The 20,795-nt window shown below is 37.6% G+C and overlaps 1 protein-coding gene across 1 annotated transcript in view; it reads left to right on the forward strand.

Moving 5' to 3' along the window:
- LOC148821136 (teneurin-2-like) overlaps positions 1-13,633 on the forward strand; it is a 158,326-nt gene extending 144,693 nt beyond the window's left edge. The window contains 7 exon segments of the mRNA XM_088933428.1: positions 541-1,415; positions 2,593-2,768; positions 4,981-5,216; positions 6,864-7,160; positions 8,080-9,694; positions 10,997-11,127; positions 12,060-13,633. Of these exon segments, the coding sequence (XP_088789554.1) occupies positions 541-1,415; positions 2,593-2,768; positions 4,981-5,216; positions 6,864-7,160; positions 8,080-9,694; positions 10,997-11,127; positions 12,060-12,800 (4,071 nt within the window). The 3' untranslated portion in view covers positions 12,801-13,633.
- Positions 13,634-20,795: the final 7,162 nt, after the last annotated feature.

Raw genomic sequence — 20,795 nt, forward strand, 5'->3', positions numbered from 1 at the left:
TGTTCTGTCATGCCATCCATCATCGTAATAACAATTAAAATATATTTTATTGTTAATCTTATCACTTGTGCTTAGTATTTTTTTGGTGTAATTTGAGAAGTAGATTACACGGTTCCTATGATATTTGAATAGAGAGACAGCATGGTTTGGGGGCCTGTGGTGCACAGCTTCCTATGAATGACTTCAGTCTTGAATGCCTTCTCAAGTTTTCAACATTACAAATCTGAAATAAATTCTAAGACAAAACATGATAAAGTAACAACACATTATAATACTTCTATATACTAATAATACTGTAATACTACTAAAAAGGAAAATTAGCTATAACTACATGAAATAATCCTCTGTAGCCCTTCAAAGCTCTGAATGTTAAAGAACAGCAGCATTTGTCCTTTTATTCAGTATCAAGAGCTGATTCTTTTTTTCACTAAGTTAGTTTGTGCTCCTGCAATAAAATGAACAGATTTTTGTATTGATCCCTAAGACAGTCAGGCACATTCTTCTGAACACAGTAATGGAGTCTGTGTTTAAATTTTTTAGGTTCGCTTGGAGTGGCCTACAGACCTTGCTATTAACCCCATGGACAACTCCCTGTATGTGTTGGAAAACAACATCATCTTACGCATCACAGAAAATCACCAGGTGAGCATCATCGCAGGGAGGCCAATGCACTGCCAGGTCCCGGGCATAGACTACTCCCAGAGTAAGCTGGCCATCCACTCTGCCCTGGAATCTGCCACCTCCATCGCCATCTCCCACACTGGTGTGCTGTACATCACGGAGACGGACGAGAAGAAGATCAACCGCGTGCGCCAGGTCACCACCAACGGGGAGATCTCCTTGCTGGCGGGGGCGGCGTCGGAGTGTGACTGCAAGAATGACGTCAACTGCAACTGCTTCACCGGCGACGACGGCTACGCCACTGATGCCACCCTCAACGCCCCCTCGTCCCTGGCCGTCTCGCCGGACGGCACGCTCTACATCGCCGACCTCAGCAACATCCGCATCCGAGCCGTGCGGAGCAACCGCCCCGTCCTCAACTCCGCTGGTCACTACGAGGTGGCCTCCTCACGGGAGCAGGAGATGTATGTCTTCAACAGGGACGGCCTGCACCTCTACACTCTGAGCCTCGTCACGGGAGAGGCCCTGTACAACTTCTCTTATGGCCCTGATAACGATCTCGGCACTGTGGTGGACAACTGCAACAACACGCTAAAAATACGCCGCGAAGCCGGCGGCCTGCTCCGTTTCCTACTGCTGCCTGAAAACCAGGTAGTGACTTTCACCGTGGGCACCAATGGAGGTCTGAAGTCGATGTCAGCCCTCAGCATGGAGCAGGCTCTGATGACCTACGCTGGCAACACAGGGCTGCTCGCCACCAAGTCAGATGAAACTGGATGGACGACCTTTTATGAGTAAGCATCCCCTGATTAATCAGCAATTCCTCAGCACACACATAGCCCTCAAGCTGCAAGGCGCTCATGAAAAGTCTTAGAAATTAGTTAACAGGCTACAGCGTGCAATACATTCTGACCCATTCTGACAATGACATGAAATGCTACTCAAAATGAGAGCAGTCTTCCTAATGTAGTATCTCAACATCTACAAAAAAAGCAATTGAGCTTTAACACGTAAGAAGTCTTTAACAATAAGGTAAGCCTGATCTTTGATTAAAGGGATTAAATTACATGCTTTTTATCTGAATGCATTTTCTTTAAGCAGCCAAGGGAATCTGGTTGTGAGGAAACCTGTAGCTATCTGCTTTAGAGCAGGTTAGCCTTTGGGCAAAACACAGGAAGTGCATTTATAAATGATTTTTTTTCAGCTATAGGAGTTCATTATCTCCCTCCAAGTAATGTGCTTCAGAAATTAATTTTACAAAGCAAGCCTATATACAGAACATGATCGCCATCTATTGACTCTTTTTGTGAATGACACACTCCTTCATTGCTTTACCTAAAGTACAGTGTGTGATGAGTCAGACACATGTTGTTAAAACTTCCTGCTTTACAAGCTTCACAGAGCTGAACGTATCTACTCAACATGAAGTATGAAGTGTCTAAAATTTCAATATATACATGGTTATTGTACCACCTAGCTTTTGTAAACAGGGCATCTACAATATACTTTGAAATTCACTTTATAGTTATCCTTACAACATTAAGATGTGAACCAATAACATTTTTTCAGAAACAGGTACCATCATCATGGATTAGGTTCAGTCATTTTTTGAGAGAGGCTTTATATTTGCAGATATATTTAAAAGCCTTGTGGCTACATCAGTAATTATTTTCTATAGCCTGAAGATCTGGAAACAGATCTTCTGGATGTCTGTTTGGACACAAACTTTAAAAAGTAGTACACATTTTTTGACATGCAGATTTGTTTTACGTTAGTTATTCAGAGCTATGATTGAAATAGTCTCTTTACGAAGACAGATGAGAATGTTGATGGATAAATGACTAAATTGTAGTCGTCTTGCTAAAATAAATAACATGTCAGATTTTGCAGAGTTCCTCAGTATTAAAGGACAAGGGAAAATGGAATTTCACTCTCTAAATGGTTTTATTGATCAATGGCTTATTTTGACAGGTATGATAGTGAAGGGCGTTTGACCAATGTGACCTACCCTACGGGCTTGGTGACTAGCCTGCATCGGGAGATGGAGAAATCCATCAACATTGACATTGAGAATTCCAACCGGGATGACGACGTCACTGTCATCACAAATCTCTCCTCAGTTGAGGCCTCCTACACTGTGGTTCAAGGTTAGATTGTGTAAAGCATAAACCAAACATTTTCTGTTGAAAACTATTGAAATATTCTTACAGTGTGTATACAGAATGCCAAGGTTTGACTGTCCTTATGAGTGATATTTCTAACTCCCAAGAGTGACATTATGAGTGCAATGAAATTCCTGTGCTTGTATCGGTCAGTGCTGTGTTGTGGTGAAACCCTATTACCATGACTTAGGTTCAGTAGATTCATTGCAGAAATCAGATAACAGACAATAGATGGTGAATAACAGTGAGGAATAGGATTTTCACACTACTCCTGAATTTTCACTGGACCCCTCAAATGCCTACCTTGTTTACCCCCCTCTTCCACAGTGACAATGACAGTAAGGAGATAGTCCTTCGAGTGCATGGCAGTGACCCCCATTTTCCCAAGCTGGCTCAGTTTATCGGGGACTCAGGGGTGCTGCATGAGGGATGTGTGCCCCACAGCAGGACCAGTGAAACTGGCAGAATGCCACAATTGCCGCTACCCCGGCAACAGTCACAACACATATAACTTGAGCAAGGAGGGTAATGAAACTGGGAACACTTTACAAAAGTCCAGATTGTGGGCTCCATGACCAGTCAAGTATAGATACACACACACGTACAAGGGTAAGACACTAAGTAGTAGTAAGTGAATTTGTCCATTATCCACCAAATACATTTCAGAAGTGGAGGGGTGTTGTAGAAAATTCACTTTATTTATTGGCTTTCCTCATTTATGTACAATGTGTGATAGCTCCTTCGTTACTTAGATATACAATATTTTTAGACAAATATTTTTAACATAAAAACCTCAAGTTAAGTAAGAAGCATATAATATGTGCAGAATCGTGCTTCCCAGCTGCTTAAATTAAATATTTTTGCATTTCTGCCATGTCTTAGACACCTTCTGGGAAATGGTGTGCATCTGAGACCAAGAAATCCCAACTCAAAAACCCAGTTCATCTCTAGTACAGTGCTGAAGATGCTGATGTTTCCTTCCAGCAGTTTCTAAAAACTTGGCTCTCACACAGATGGTGAAATAAATTTGTGACATTTTACATTGTTTGGCTGTCACTGAGGAATATGCTCTGCATATTATTCTGAGAAATGTCACCTGAACAAAATGCATTATCGGCCAACAGTAAATTTTAATTTTTGCCATTATCCGTTTGTGTAGTTTGCCATTTTGTTTCACACACTGCCTCCTCCCACAGCTTATTTTGTTGCTTGGAAAAGGAAGAAGAGTTATGATGTTATTATGTCTCTCCCATTCTCTTGATGTTGCGACAGAAAAATAAATTAAGAGTTCTCTGGGTCTGGAACTTATTGGAACCAAGCATAAAAAGTTTAAAGATTTATATGGAAATCTGCCCTGGAGGCTACTATAGGGAAGAAGCTATTTGGCTTCCTTAAGCCACAAGTCATTTTTATCTTATTTGGGAATTCTTCACTTGCTTCAGGAAATAAAACTATTGTTATGAGCCAACTAAATCTGCTTTTCCTACCCTTTTGTGTAACTTAAAAGATCAATTAGTTAGATTAGCCTAGAATATCCATGTAAAAGCACAGTGCTTTTACGATTGAAAAACACTCTGGTTTCCAATAGTATACTGCAGTACACATAGGAAGCTATAAAATTTGTTTATAGTCAGCTCTTGTTCAGTTTCTGTATAATGTATGTTTTATTTATCGTGTGTAAATGAAATAGAGAGTTTATTTATATTTCCAAGTGCTACCTCCTGTTTTCTCTATGCCTTGACTATTTTAAATGATACAGGGAAAAAATAAATAAATATGAAAGTATAATTTGCTAATCTTTAAGCCACACAATTTTAAAGGCTGCGCATTTGCATCGCCTCATCTGGCAATATTTATAATATAAAAAACAGCAGTGTTGACAGCATCTGCAAAATGTATAAATATTCAACTTAGCAAGCTAATAAAAAAGCTTCTGTCTGGGAATAAACAGAAGGTGTAACATTTTATCACACCTTGTAAAACTTACTTCAGGTTGAGTTCCTTTTTTGTTGCGTGACTTAAGTTTATGAACTGAGAGAACTTCCTGTTTTTCACTTCTTTTTCCCCTTGACTCATTCACATTGTCACAGTATCTGGCTGACAGATTATTATTGTTCCTAGCAAGCAGGCAGCATCTCAGTTTGCCCTGAAAACCCAGAGAAAAAGAGATGTACTCTTTGACGTTTGTCCCTTTCAGATCAAGTAAGGAACAGTTACCAGCTGTGCAACAATGGCACTCTGCGGGTCATGTACGCTAATGGAATGGGCATCAGCTTCCACACAGAGCCTCACATCCTGGCTGGCACAGTGAGCCCCACCATAGGACGTCGCAATATCACCCTGCCAATGGAGAATGGTCTCAACTCCATTGAATGGCGACTGAGAAAGGAGCAAACTAAGGGCAAAGTCCTCATATTTGGGAGAAAACTCAGGGTGAGCAGCTGCCTACTGTTTGAGTTTAGGGAGCTGGATGGGTTTATATTGACGTCATTTCAATTGTAAGATTACTAAGAAATCATGAGGTGTGCATGATCAATATTCATCTTGTTTCTGGAAAGGAGCTTATTGCAACCCAATGTGTCGCACAATAAAAATTAAAGGGATTACTGCCTGTTCATTGTCCTATCAGTGTTAAAATACAAACCTAAATATCTGTTTTTTTAGAAATAATCCTGAATACCTAATAAATTGTAAAAACCTTTATATATCGAACAAAAAACATATGAAACCAGCAAGACAAACCTTATGTCCTTTCTACTTTTTTTTGAAAGCAATTCAACTACTTCTGAACAAATCTCATGGATAACACCTATTCCTTCTTATAATAATCCACAAATTGTACTTAGACCTAGTGAAGTATTCCTATCAAGCTCCTCTGGTTGAGAAGCATAAGGAAAGGAAGTTGTGACTGCCAACACATTTCAAAACAGGAAGCATCTTGTTCGTGACCCTACATTCACCTACACATAGCCAGAGTAAAGACCCTTCAAAAGCACAGTATAACTCCAAGAAAGGAAACATATCAAGTCAGTATAATTTAGAAATCATACTGACAAAATAAATGACAGTTTTCAATAAATGAAGGAAGGAACCTTCTAGGAAGTTTCTGAACATCTAGGAAGTTCACATGTCCTAGAATAAGAGAAACTTCTGTAACAACTAACTGAAAATTAGACAAGGAAAACACCATGTGAAAATTGATCAGGTTCTTACGATTTTTCAGTACATACAAAGTGATAGACATGACCTTCCTTTTTAAAAATAGAATTTTATTTTATGCTTACATGATCTGGAACTGCCAGTTATGTTTTTTCACATCTCAGCTTGCAGCTTGTGATCCCTGTGACGTTAGGTCACTCGTCTTGTAATACGTCACAAGGCAACACAGCCCTGTACCAGAGGATCAACACTGATTGGAGAAGAGACGCATCCCTCACCCACCATACCACATGCCTGAAGAAACACAGGAAGTTGCAGGGGGCCCTGTTGTGCTAAGAGCCATGAGACCTCAGGCCAATTAATCCCACCTGGCAGCACTCAGACAATTCTGCGCCACCCCTTGGGCCATCCTGACCACAACCCATGGTCATTGAACTCAACCTGCACTTTTGCAAGCACCATTACTGGGCAATGCAATCAGAGGCCCCAAAATGAAAATTTACAGGGTATAACTTCCAAAGGGAGCTGGTTCATCCGACGAGTGACAGGTATAAAAAAAGCGAAGCAGGAGTCTCAAGTCCCATAAGAAGGCAATATCAAACTAGTGCACAGCAAGAATTAACACCTAGTAAAGGTGCAAACTGAAGCCAATACCACTGATCTGGGTCAGACAACTGATGCAAACAACCTTCAGTATTTCTTGGTGCAGAATTTGATTCAGAGACAAATATCACCACAACTGGATATGTTGGAGATGAATGAGAAGGAGACATTGGATGTACAGCCTGGACATTTTCTATTTTTGACTAAATAAAATAGTATATTATTCAAATGTCTAAAGATAGCGCAAGACATTTGTCTATCGTATTATAAAATCGGATCAAATTAATGAAAGTGCTTTTTTTTTCATTTCTCCCATAGGCACACGGAAGAAATCTGCTGTCTATTGACTTCGACCGAAACACCCGTACGGAGAAGATATATGATGACCACCGGAAGTTCGACCTGAGGATTATATATGACCAGCAGGGCCGGCCCTCTAAGTGGCTGCCCAGCAGCAGTCTGGCTCCTGTCAATGTGTCCTATTCCCCCACTGGACAACTGGTGGGGCTGCAGCGAGGCAGCATGAGTGAGAGGTCCGAGTATGACAGCCTGGGCCGCCTCTTGTCCCGATCCTTCGTCGATGGCAAGATATGGAGCTACAGCTACCTGGAGAAGGTGAGTGAAGGAGCTTTCAGGAACAGGCAACAGGGAGCCAGCTTAGAATCTGTGCAGTTCTGTTTTTACAAACGTGTGCACATGCACATTCATACACATGCAGCCTTTGAGTGAGGAGCTGCATCAGCACGTGATCTGCATAGGAGCAAACTGAGATTAACTCTGCCCTGAAAAGAAGAAAGAAAGAAGAAATAGTACACAATATTTAGATTATTAGCCTCCTTGAGGTATGCATACAGGTGTGCACATCTGAAAAGGCCCCACGGCCTAAATTATGCATATTTTTCTTCTTTCTCCATTTTAGCTTACCTTAGTTAACCTTTGCTTATTCCCATACACATAGACATTGATTTCTGGATATGCATATGTACAGTATGTTAAAAGTTAAATTAATTTTTAAATAAATGCTTACATATCTTACTTTGAAACAATTTCAAAATTAAAGATAAATGTATGATCACAATAGATATTCACATCATTCCTGTTTTTTTGCTATATATAAGATCAAATGTTTTTTTTCTAGACCACAATGCTAGAGTAGTAATTATACAGATACTGATGAATAGATTTCTTTTGTGTCCACAATCCAGAAGTAATTGTCAAAATAATCCACATCAGTCAAATTCTGCACTGGCATGATAAGATTAAGATGCTGCTAATTAAAGGATCATGTAGTATTTTATCAGGCTTTTCTAACACTGAGCAGAGGAGAATATACTGATTCTTTTCATGAGAGGTATAATTTGACTTAAAAACTGTGAGATACTATCTGGAATGCCCTGCTTCTTGAATTTCATTTAATTTAGGTTTATCTTTAAAAGAACTTCCAAAAAGAAATTAATATTATTTTGGACATCTTTTTCTGTAGTATTTTAAGCTCTATTCACTGAGTCATTAATGATGATTCTTTTTGTTTCAGTCCATGGTACTCCTCTTACAGAGCCAGCGACAGTACGTCTTTGAGTTTGATGCCTCAGGTCGCGTCACTGCTGTCACTATGCCCAGTGTGGCCCGTCACACCATGTCCACCCACACTTCGGTCGGCTACATCCGCAACATTTACAATCCCCCTGAGAGCAACGCCTCTGTCATTTATGACTTCAGTGAAGATGGGAGGGTCCAGAACACCTTGTACCTAGGCACAGGACGCAAGGTGTTTTACAAATACGGCAAGCTTTCGAAACTCTCAGAAGTGCTGTACGACAGTACCGCTGTCACCTTCGGCTATGATGAAAGCACTGGTGTCCTCAAAATGGTAAATCTCCAGAGTGGCGGGTTTTCCTGCACCATCCGATACAGGAAGATCGGCCCGCTCATTGACAAGCAGATCTACAGATTCTCTGAAGAAGGCATGGTGAACGCGCGCTTTGACTACACCTACCACGACAACAGTTTCCGCATCGCCAGCATGAAGCCCGTCATCAGTGAGACCCCTCTTCCTTTGGACATGTACCGCTATGATGAGATCTCTGGGAAAGTGGAGCACTTTGGCAAGTTTGGGGTAATCTATTATGACATCAACCAGATCATCACAACAGCTGTTATGACCCTCAGCAAGCACTTTGACACCCATGGGCGAATCACGGAGGTCCAGTATGAGATATTTCGGATTTTAATGTACTGGATGACAGTGCAGTATGACAGCATGGGCAGAGTAATAAAAAGAGAGCTAAAAATTGGGCCCTATGCCAACACCACACAGTACAAATATGAGTACGATGGAGATGGGCAGCTGAATGGTGTGAAAGTCAATGAGTGGTCCACCTGGCGCTATAGTTATGATCTGAATGGGAATCTGCACCTTTTGAACCCTGGTAACAGTGCTCGCTTGTTGCCACTGCGCTATGACCTGAGGGACCGTATCACTCGTCTGGGGGATATGCAGTACAAGCTGGACGAAGATGGTATCCTCTGCCAGCGGGGTACAGACATATTTGAGTACAACTCTAAGGGTCTGCTTGTTCGGGCATACAGCAAGACCAATGGTTGGAACGTCCAGTACCGCTATGATGGACTGGGAAGGAGGGTGTCCAGTAAAACTAACCTTGGCCAGCACATTCAATTCTTTTATGCTGATCTCAACAACCCAGCCAGAGTGACCCATGTCTACAACCACTCCAGCTCTGAAATCACATCACTATACTATGACTTGCAAGGACACTTGTTTGCCATGGAGATCAATAACGGAGAGGAGTACTACATTGCCTCCGACAACACTGGGACACCCCTGGCTGTTTTCAGCAGCAATGGACAGATGGTAAAGCAGCTTCAATATACTGCCTATGGAGAGATCTACCATGACTCCAACCCTGAATTCCAGATGGTGGTTGGTTTTCACGGAGGCCTTTATGACCCTCTTACCAAGCTGGTCCACTTCATGCAAAGAGACTACGATGTGCTTGCAGGTCGTTGGACTTCTCCTGATTACACAACGTGGCAGAAGATTGGCAAGGAACCAGCACCCTTTAATCTGTACATGTTCAAAAACAACAACCCACTGAGCGAAACTTTGGATTTGAAGAACTACGTCACAGGTAAAAAGAACTGTTGAGCTAGTATAATTTTTTTCTTAGATGTCAAAATAAAAGTGAACCTAAAAGGTTGTTTTGATTCTGAAGAGCTAGTTTGAGCACTGTGATTTGTAATTCCAGTCTGAAAATCTACACCTTATAAAAAAATCATTTCAATTCAGTAGAAAACTAACTTGTCGCTCATGTTTTTCAGTAACATGATACTATTTTTTAACTTTTTTGCCTTTAATTCTGAAAAGCCTTTAAAAGTTCTGATTTGACTGCTCATAAACTTCTTATGTTGGTTATTGGTCCACAAGCCTAGTGACATTTGTTACTGCTGTGATTGTCACACCTCTAAATTAATGCAGTTAATATCCCTTTTTTGTTTGTTCAACTAGGATGCTATTTGCTGTGAAAACAGCTTCTGAACAACTGAAAAAACATTCTTATTCAAATAGCTCTTCTATTGCATGTTCTTTCAATTTCTGATATCCTGTGTCTAATTGCTTCTTGGTCATTTCTAGAATTCTTATTTATAGAATTTTACAGAACTAAATTGGACCGAGGTGTATAGCTGTAGTTATGGCTGTCTAGCGCTCTCTAAACTCTCCCCTGTGATTGACTGGTGTCTAACCTGCCTTGCACCCATTGTCTCTGTGCCTACTTGTATACTGCAACCCTGTATTGTACTGTATATACTGTAGAATAAGCAGTCATGGATAGAGGGGATTAATATACAGTATAAGTAGAGCTGTCTTTGAAAACTGTAAGTCTGCATTAATAAGGAGATATGCTTTTCAACATTTAATATAGGGCAGCCCTATGCTGCCCTGCATTATTTATTTAAAAGTGAAATAAGGTTTATACAGAAGCAAATTATATTAAATAGTGTTTATTGCATTATAACTTCACCAGCTGTAAACCGTTATTAAAATACAAGCCAAACCTAACATGCCTTTGTAATAACAAGGTTTTCGGTTTACAAAGCAGGGAGTAAAAGCCCCACAAGGTGAATATTGAATTCTGCTTTAATATATTAAATTTAAAATTATTGCTTTAATATTGCAGTGGACTGCAGTTTCATTACTGTACCTTTGCTTTAACTTAGAATAGGTTCAAGTCAGCTCGAACTGTGAATCTACTGCTGCTCATAAAATCTTTGCTAAAAGAAATGTGGACATTTATGCTTTCTAAGCAAATAAAAAAATAAAAGGAATGCATTTTTAGCTGTTATCATTTCAAGATTTAAAGCTAAAATAAAAATCTAAAACTTATGGGTAAAGAATTGAACACTTTTATGAATTTTTCATCATTATTTTACAGATGTGAAGAGCTGGTTGGTGATGTTTGGGTTTCAGCTCAGTAATATTATACCTGGCTTCCCAAGACATACAATATACTTTGTGGAACCACCCTATGAACTGTTGGCGAGCCAGGAGTGTGAAAATGGACAGGTGTGCCCTTAGATGATAGAAGTTTTCTTGCAATCATGAGTATTAATTTAAACTGATACATGGCATATGTTTTAAAATGTTTGTTTATTTGTACATTTATAAAAACAGTCTATTTTATTTTCTATACCTACTGTCTGTTTTCTCTTTTGCAAAATTCTTCCAGTTTCTTCCTACAGCTGTTCCTTCCAAACAAGCATCTAATTGGTTATTAATGTGTGTTCTATTTAAAACATAAATATATAAATATATAGAGTGTGGACAGTACTGACATTTTTATCTCTGTTAAAAGCATGGCCACTTCAAACAGTCCTCAGTCACTGACTCAAGACATTATTAATGACATCATTGGTACATCATTAATGACAGACCTCTGACATTCACTGGGATCAAGACACACTAGTTCTGTTTTCGTGTCAGCTTATGTTGAACACTTTGTTGCACCATGAAAGTACCTTGAACTAAATCATGCCCTTTTTTGTGCCAGCATGATTATATCCTTATGAAAGCATAGTTACATGGCCCTGCAATAAAAAGAATATCAACATGTGTCATCCCAGTGCAACATGGCTTAAACATTATTATTTTTGTACAGAAGATAGCAATGCTACACTGCAAAACATTGCAAAATAACTCTGTTGATTTAAAGGTTTATACCGTGTACATTACAAAACACTGCAGTAGTTTAGGTTCTGCCTCTTTATGCAGAAGTTCATCAGAATAATGTTTAAGAAGTAATGAGGGTGTACTTATGGCCATAGATCTAATGCTGTATTGCAGACACACATATAGATGAAATATTACAAATAGCATGAATTAGGAAAACATACAGATTATCTTAACACAGAGTTTAAGAGTACGTTTTGTTCTGTCATAATGAAGTTATGGATTATTCGCAACATAGCTATGCTGACATTTGTTCTGTTTTGTTCCAGCTGATAACTGGTGTACAGCAAGCAGCTGAAAGACACAACCAAGCTTTCATGGCACTGGAGGGCAGGCTACTAAATAAGGACCGGAGCATAGGGAAGAAAAATAAGCCTGGCCACTGGTTTGGCACCAATATTCCCATTATTGGGAAGGGCATAATGTTTGCCGTGAAAGAGGGTCGTGTGATCACAGGCATCACCAGCATAGCCAGTGAGGACAGCCGGAAGATTGCGGTGGTGCTCAACAATGCCTACTACTTAGAAGGCGCTCACTATACCATTGATGGGAGGGACTGCCACTACTTTGTGAAGATCGGCTCCGCTGACAGTGACCTGGTCATCCTGGGTATAGCCAGCGGTCGCAAGGTGCTGGAGAACGGGGTCAACGTCACAGTGAGTGGGAGGACTCGCAGGTTCACCAATATCGAGTTTCGGCACGCCACCCTGTCTCTGAACATCCGCTACGGCCTGAGTCTGGACACAGTGGATGAGGAGAGAAACAGAGTCCTGGATCAGGCTCGGCAGAGAGCTTTGAGTGCTGCTTGGGTGAAAGAGCAGCAGAAAGTGCGAGACGGAAAGGAAGGCAGTAGATTATGGACTGATGGCGAGAAACAGCAACTGTTGAACACCGGGAGAGTGCAAGGATATGATGGCTATTATGTCCTGCCAGTGGAGCAATATCCAGAGCTGGCAGATAGTAGTAGCAATATCCAGTTTCTCCGACAAAATGAAATGGGTAAGAGGTAACAAAATAACCTAGAAGGGCCTTACCATGAACATGGCCAGGAGCTGTCAGTAGTGACTTTTTAATCTTGTCTCCTCTCCTAAGGAGATTAAATAAATGGGGTACTAGACTGAGCACTATAGGGTCTCGATCGAGACTGACTTTGAAAAGAAAATTGTAAACTTTACTGCCACAGGCAAAACTGACTGTCTTTGAAAATCAGATTTGAAAAGCACTCACATGAGCTGAGAAAAAAAAACTGTTGCATTAAGGTACCCCCTTTTTTTAAAAAAGAAATTTTAACCCAGATTTTTTGGGTTTCTGAAATAAAGAAATCATAAGGTCATGGAATGTTCTTAAGTATGATGCAGTACAGATCCAAGGATGGCTACTTTTATAGTGAAATGGAGCTAATGTCTTGAGCTAACCATGAACTTGCCACTGAACTAAACAGAGAGCTGAACTGGCAAAGAGCCTGTAAGGTTCTTAAGCAACAAAAACAACAACAAAACAACAAAAGAAATAATCCGTCTCAGGCCCTTATATCAAACAAAAGAAATGTCAGTTGCTGATAAAGTGAACTGAGTGGACAATGAAAAAACTCTGAATTGCTTTAAAACAAGAACAAACTATGGCTATATTTGCGGTAAATAATGTCATACATTGTTTTATTTAAAAAGAACCTACATTGTGTCACATAACACATTCTTCAGGGTGTAATTTATTTAGATGAAGTAGTTTTGTAAGTATCAGTTGCAGTAGAATTGTGGGCAATGTATCACACTGTTGAAAATGGGCACCACTGTACACTAAGATCAGGAAAACACTGTCACTCTTAAAACAAAAAAAAAAGAAATGTAACTGAAAATTTATTTATTTTTATTTTATTATTTATTTATTTTTTTTCCTAGTTCTCTATGACAATCATGCAGGAGTCACCAGATATTATTAAAAACAACAACTTTGGTGCAAGAGGCATTTTTTTTCTTTTGTAAAAATGTAAGAATTGTTCATTAAGGTTTTTATATTAATTTGAATTTGCTGCAAAGCAAATTATAGTCACAGACAAAAAAGAATTTATGTAAAGTGTTTTAAAATTGTTTATACTTTAAATAAAGTCTTTAAAACTGTGAAGATTTGTTTTTCAAAATATATCTGTATGTACAGTGTATAGACTTGCTTTTATGCAGCACAGTAGAATATTGTTCAAAATTATATCAAGTTTTTATATTTCTAAAGAAAGTGGCTTGAATATGTATGAACTGTTCTGTGGAAACCTATTGCTGGTATTGATAATAATTTAGAAAATATTTGAAAAGTGAACATTCAGTTCAATAACTCTGAAACATTCACATCATAATCCCAAAACACAGACTTTTCTTTTGCAGAACACTGTGAAGAGAGATATAGATATAATTTTACCAAAACAGTATTGATAAAGGTGTCAGGTGTATGAGCCAGTATTTCTATAAAATTACCATTGTAAAAATTATTATTTACATATTTATTAATTCATTCAATCCAAGACTAATATTCTTAAATATTAAACTTTGGGTAATACTAAAGAAAAACCTCTTCAACAAATGTAATGTGATGGAAACTATCATCATTTGGGCTAAGCCTGCAGCACAAAATTGTCATAGACAGGACGGAGTTATATCAAGAAAAACTTAACTAACGAACAAAATGCAAAATCACATGAATATCCCCAAAAAACTGAATGAGCAACAATGTTTCTGTGAAGAAAAATGCCAGAACCTAAATGTATATGAAAGTATTTTGTTACTGTATGTTAGTGTTAAAAGTTTGGATTAGTCCCGGCATTATTTAAATATAGAGTGACAGTTTTGCCTCTTTCCCTTTTTTTTCTCTCCAAAGTTCAAATTTGTGCCAACTTAATGTATGGTAACCTTCAAATTGATACATACCCGCATGAACTGCAACTAAAGTAGAGTTACCATGAAAATACAGGTGTACATTCAGTGTTTTTCTTTACAACTAAATGAAAAACTAGAGACGTGTAGGACTTTTAATATGGTATGTATAAATCATACACATATCAAAAATTGGTATATTTCTAGATACATGTTGTTAAATTTTATTTATGAGCTGGCAAACAGTTTTTTTGTGACCATGCCCTTGGATCTGATAAACAAGAGGAGGAACTTCATGGAGCTTTTAAATAGGATCTGGCCTTTAAATGGCCAGTGGAATGGCCAATAGGATCTGGACACTGGGAAACCTATCCATGCAGAACCTCTACAGCTCCTTCAGGTTGCCCAGCCTGTGTTTGTGATCTGCTTTCTTTAGCTCATACAGTACAGTGAATGTTTTGCTAGAGACTGTGATGACCAATCAAGAACACTGTATTTTATTCTCTCTTAACTGTTCGGTAACTGAGTTGGATGCAGGCCTTGTATTGTTATCCTTTTGTAAAGTCCATTTGTGACCAAGCTTGAGCTTCTTGACAAAAAGACACCAGTTTCTGGTTAAGTTATTGTGGTAAATTCTGGAATCCATCTTTTGCTTATTTCTAATTATGATGTCAAGGAACAGATGCAAAACAAATCTAGAACAGAACAGATCCACTTTATTTTCCACAGAATACATTTTTGAACATGCACTTCACATTTGTGCACTGATCATACCACTGATGAAACTGTCCAAAAACATAGATGGGAGTCAATTTAGTGCCTCTTTGGCAAATCCTTATCTTTTATTTATGTTACCATAAAACTTCAGATTCATGAGGCTGATTCAGTCTCTGATAGTAGTCTTGGAAACATTGACTTTTGATGATGCCAGTATTTTTTCAGATTTGTTGCCCTTCGTTATGATTTATCCTCACACATCACTTTTTGACTGCACATTTGAATAAAACGTTATGTCCTGTTCCTGGTGGGGTAGAAACCATGACATTGCCATTTAATTTATGATGTTCAAACTGGGATGTACTTTGGGTTTTATGTAGATTGTCAATACAGTAGTAGAGGTCAGTAATACTTTACCTTAAATCTTAAGCTAAACCTCTAATGTGTGGTACTGAGAGTTTTTCTTCTTTGTTGAGTGTCCTTTCATACACAAGGCAATCAGGAAATTCCAGTATGTTTTCATTAACTTTCTGAGGCTGTGTGAAACTACCAGATAATTAAAAAGCATTACAGGATTAAATCTACATAATTGATTATCATCTTATATACTAGTATTTAAATTTAAAGTTCTAAATGTTGTACATTTAGAAGTAGATGTAATTAATTTTATAGGTATGCTGTCAATATATTCAGCGTTTTATTTCCATTATTTTTTTTATCAGTTTAATTCATACGTGTTGAAAAATGTTGATGCACACCTACCTTTTTGATAATTCAAGTATTAATTCATCAAGTTTATCAAGGGTATGAAGAAATTTGGAGACTACTGCAATACCATTCTCTGAAATAAATGTTAACTTTGAGAAGTAAAAGGGCTAGTTTTTTATTTGTTGCAAGTATTTAGGGAACTATTCTTTTGGGATTTTATATTTATTAGAAAGCATGATGCGACAAGGAGAGGTTTGATTGGAAACAAAAAATATTCTCACATTTACAATTACACACACAACATCTTGAAAAAAATCCTCAGACAACTGTGCTCTTGCTTTCCTGTAATGGTCACTATGAAAAGCAACACACTGCCTATCTTCACACGTGTAAACTTATTGGTACTGGTAAACAGTTTTGTAAAAAAAACAATCCAATAAGGACATCAAATTTTAAAATAACAGGATGCTATCTGGCTCATATTTGTAGCTTTCAGAAGAACCTGAATGGTGTACAAAGTAAAAGACTCAAAAACAAAAGAAAGTTTTGTGTTTCATACTAGATTGAAATGATGAATAAAATCACTTGTTTCAGGAGAATTCGGTCCATCTTCACCGCATTAGGAGAATCAGATTGTAAGAAGAACTTTCAGTCTAAAACGTCCTAAAACAAATGTTTTTATAATCAGTTAAATCTTGAGTACAACACAGAATCTTTTATATTTTGGTTTATTTACCTTGAAACTTATGACTGTTACCGGTACTTTTCTTAGGGAGCCTAAGCATTTTCTGAAATGTTCTCATTACCGGTCAATGAACTTTACACACTTTGCAAAGTGTGTGTGTTTGTCTCGTGTCAATCTGTATGCAGTTGCTAACAATGCCAGTCACACAGTAATAGCACTCAAGGATTAACAGTGTTGCATTGCTCTATAAAAATTCTAATAAAACTTTTACTTCATTCCAAGTGTTGAGTCCTTAAAGTGTCAGTAAACTTGATGGAATCTCTGCTGTGTTCTCACTTGTAATTGTCTCATTTCTCTCCATTAAGGTAACGAGATTTTTTTTACTTAAGTCTCACTGTCTGTCAAAACCAATGAAAGCTCTGGCTTTCATACTGTAGCTATCTTAGTAAATAGAATAAAACAGAGACACTGCTGTTTTTGAAAGCAAACCCTATTTGTTTAACCTAACTTTGCATATTAATATTTTTTAGATTTGTCTGAAAAACATTATCAAAAACAAATTGTCAGTGGTGTTCTTTGATAAAGCCTCAGGATGGACATGTTTTTATTAACAATTTTGCTGGTGAATTTTGGAACAGACATTCTTATAGGGACTACTTTAGATTATGTGTCATGATAATTCAATTCTGTTACGTACAGTTGAAACTTAAAAATAGACAATGCAGTAAGAACAATGAAAACAATTGTCAAGTAAATCCATACTAGTGAGAGACCAGAAGATGGCGCTACAATATAGTAATATGCCATAAAATGTTTCACATTAGCAGCTTACTTGGAATTTAGCCCTTGGCTATCAAAACAATTCATGAAATGTCAGTGCTGTGCAGCTAGGGTCTTACAAATAATTACCACAAAAATCATGAAAAACTAAGAAATGCTAACCAGCAGTACAAAAATGTATTGTGTTATAAAATTAATAAATCTGGTTCAAAATCTGTACAGTGGATAAAAGGAGTTACAGTTATTTATTGTGTTGCTGTAGAAGTAATGTGTACAGACGTACAGTACCATGTTGTTTCAGTACTAGCCAGGTGATTGTCTCTTGTCACTGTTTAATATATTCAGTGATAATTCCATTTCCCAAGCAATAAATGAGAGAAGAGTCCCACACATAGGAAATAATGTATATTTATTGCCAGCTCAGTGAAAAGGATTCAGTGCTTATGTGGCTTCACAGTGTCAATAATTTCCCATTTAATGGCAATCTTGAAATATCTACTCACACAGACAATAAATGGACAGTAACAGTAGGGTGATAATCGTCGTAATCAACTGCTGCAGGCAGCTTGCATGAAACACATATACATTTGAAATTTACAGCCATTTATGTAGGCTTATGTAAATAGGTTTCTTCCAATAAATTCTACATAAGAGTACAATTAGGTAAAGTTGTCTTGTTATCACACTGATCATATTATTTTATAATTCCTTAGAATACTGAGAGACAAATAAGAAAGTCACTGTAACAGGTTTACATTAGGTGAATGTTAGGTTTAAAAATGTGTGTGCCAGTGCACCCTTAATTCCAGTGTTGAAATCCATTCCAGACTGGCCAAATCATTTAAACTCGACACCTCTAATGACATGAAAAATAAATTGCATCATTCTAAATTCCTGTATGTTGCTGCATCTGTTCAAAATTTATGGATTGAAATGGAACATCAATAACTCTTTAAAACTGATTTTCGAAACCTGATGGATTTTTTCATCTAAAAAGTGACAGTACTTCCAAAAGCACCCTATACTCTGCATTTCCCAGTTATTTCATTTATTCTTGCATTTCACATTTCTTATTATACAAAATTTTACTGTAAAGTCATACTTTAACAATGAAGGCAATGTTCTAGGCCCAGTGTATTAGACATAGCAACACAATTGCAAACAATATTTTATGTTTTATCCACTCTATGTAAAATACATTTTTTCACTTGAATAGTATTTAAGGTTTAAAACAAGAGATCATTAGGCTCATCTACTGTGGGTAATTTCATTGTTAGTAGCTAATAGATCTGAGAAACTGATCCAGTCGTTACCTGAAAAAAACCGTGGTATTAGCTTCAACATCATTCCAGACTCCCACAAACCTTTCATTGTAAAGCTGAATTTCCAAACTGCAGGCCAAATTGACAAGGAATATGAATCACAATAACAAGCCCCTGTTGTACTGTAAATACTCAGGTAACCTGGAGGATAATTCCTAGGATACTGTGACTGACCATTTCCATTAATATGCAAAATTAAATCTGATTCTTCTAATTGTTCTACTGAGTTGAAGCAAGCATAAGGAAGATCAGGTAAGTTTTATGACAGTTAAACTTTTACAATAGGTAAACAAAAATCCCTTCCAGCTTGTGAGTGAAACTTTGCCTCAATCAGTCAAATAAATCATACTTAATTATATATTATAGATTTCAAGAAAGGTACCCTTTACAAAGCACTGTATATAGAGTATATTATTCAAAATATACATATATATATTCAAAATATCTAAAAAAAACATACAAAGTAGATAGCTAGAAAAATAAATTAACAGAAGATTGATGGTTTCAACCCAAAAGAGCTTTTACAAGTGCATGAAATCTACCATACATTGGTATAAACAAAAATCACAAAGTACTATTATAGTACTATTTGTATTAGCAATTAGTATTAGCTACTGTACCAATATTTTTACTTCGCAATAACAAGGAAGCGACAGTTGGAAGTATTTATGTTGTATCTCAGAACAGAAAATGAGTCAAGGGTGAATGGGTATTCGGGGCAAGAGTGAGCATTACTACTTAAAACAAGTGTAACACAATGAAAACACACTCTGATCTACTCATTCTGATTTTCTTTGGTTATTCTGTGAATGCAAACAACCTTTCATTTTATTAAATGGGCTTCTTAGGACCAAAGCTAAAGGTTACATAACAGCTTTTCACCATAGCCAAGAATCTCAAATCACCTCACAATAAATCTAGAAGAAACAACAATGATTGAAGAGCAGTGGTGTGCAATGACCATTGACTAATGGGTCTAAAATATCCCTAGGTTTTTTTTTAAATCAAGAGAAACAATTTAAAATAGGTGATACATAACAATAACTTACGTAGGGGTTTTAATTTACTATAACAATATGATGGTAAATTGAAAGAATACTTGACATCTTTTAGGAACCATTCAAACTTAATAATTACAGTCTCCTACATGGATTCTAAATATACAATACACATTTTTTTTATATAAAACCAAAAAAGTAACAAACAACAAATATTTGTTCAGAATATTTTTTTTTTAAATTTTGGATGTCGACAAAAAGAGTCCAACTGTCTAATTGTTGATCAGAAGAAAATAGCAGTGGGTTCGTGAACACAAGATTTCTTCGGTTGCAGAAAGAACATCCTGGGCAGGATTCTGTACTTTACTGACTCACTTAGTCTGGAGTCTTGAAGGTCTCAGGTCCTGAATTGGACTGCTTGTAGTCATGTGGTTGGAAAAAGTCAGCTTGCCAGCTTAGTTGGAGAGATGAGAAGCCAGTGACTTAACCAAGGAAAATGAGTTGGGTTCTCCCTTTTAAACTATGACATCTCAAGTTGGTGATTGGCTGAGATGCTACACTTTTCAGCTTTGATACACCCTTACGATGCCTCTTATCTGAGGAGTCTCGTAGCCACATTCTTGTCCTTACACAAAGAGGCACCAGGTTGCTCAGTCAAGGCAGCACAACAATGATCAGAAATCCTTAATTACACTTAATTCAAAGTGAAATAGTATGATTTGCCCCCAGATTCAATTTGTATGTGTAAACATTGCACGAGGAACATATATTTATATGAGAAACATAACCGAGATTTTCTACAGTAGAATCGCAAAGCTAACAAGTGAATGCAAATAGGATATAAATCAAGTGTCAGCTTTTACAGGAAATGGGTAGCAGCCTGTCTCATGGTTGAAAATTGAAATAAGCATTTAGTCTACATGAAATTCACAGA

Source organism: Atractosteus spatula, chromosome 14 (assembly GCF_055471065.1).
Source record: "Atractosteus spatula isolate fAtrSpa1 chromosome 14, fAtrSpa1.hap1, whole genome shotgun sequence".
NCBI lineage: Eukaryota > Metazoa > Chordata > Actinopteri > Semionotiformes > Lepisosteidae > Atractosteus > Atractosteus spatula.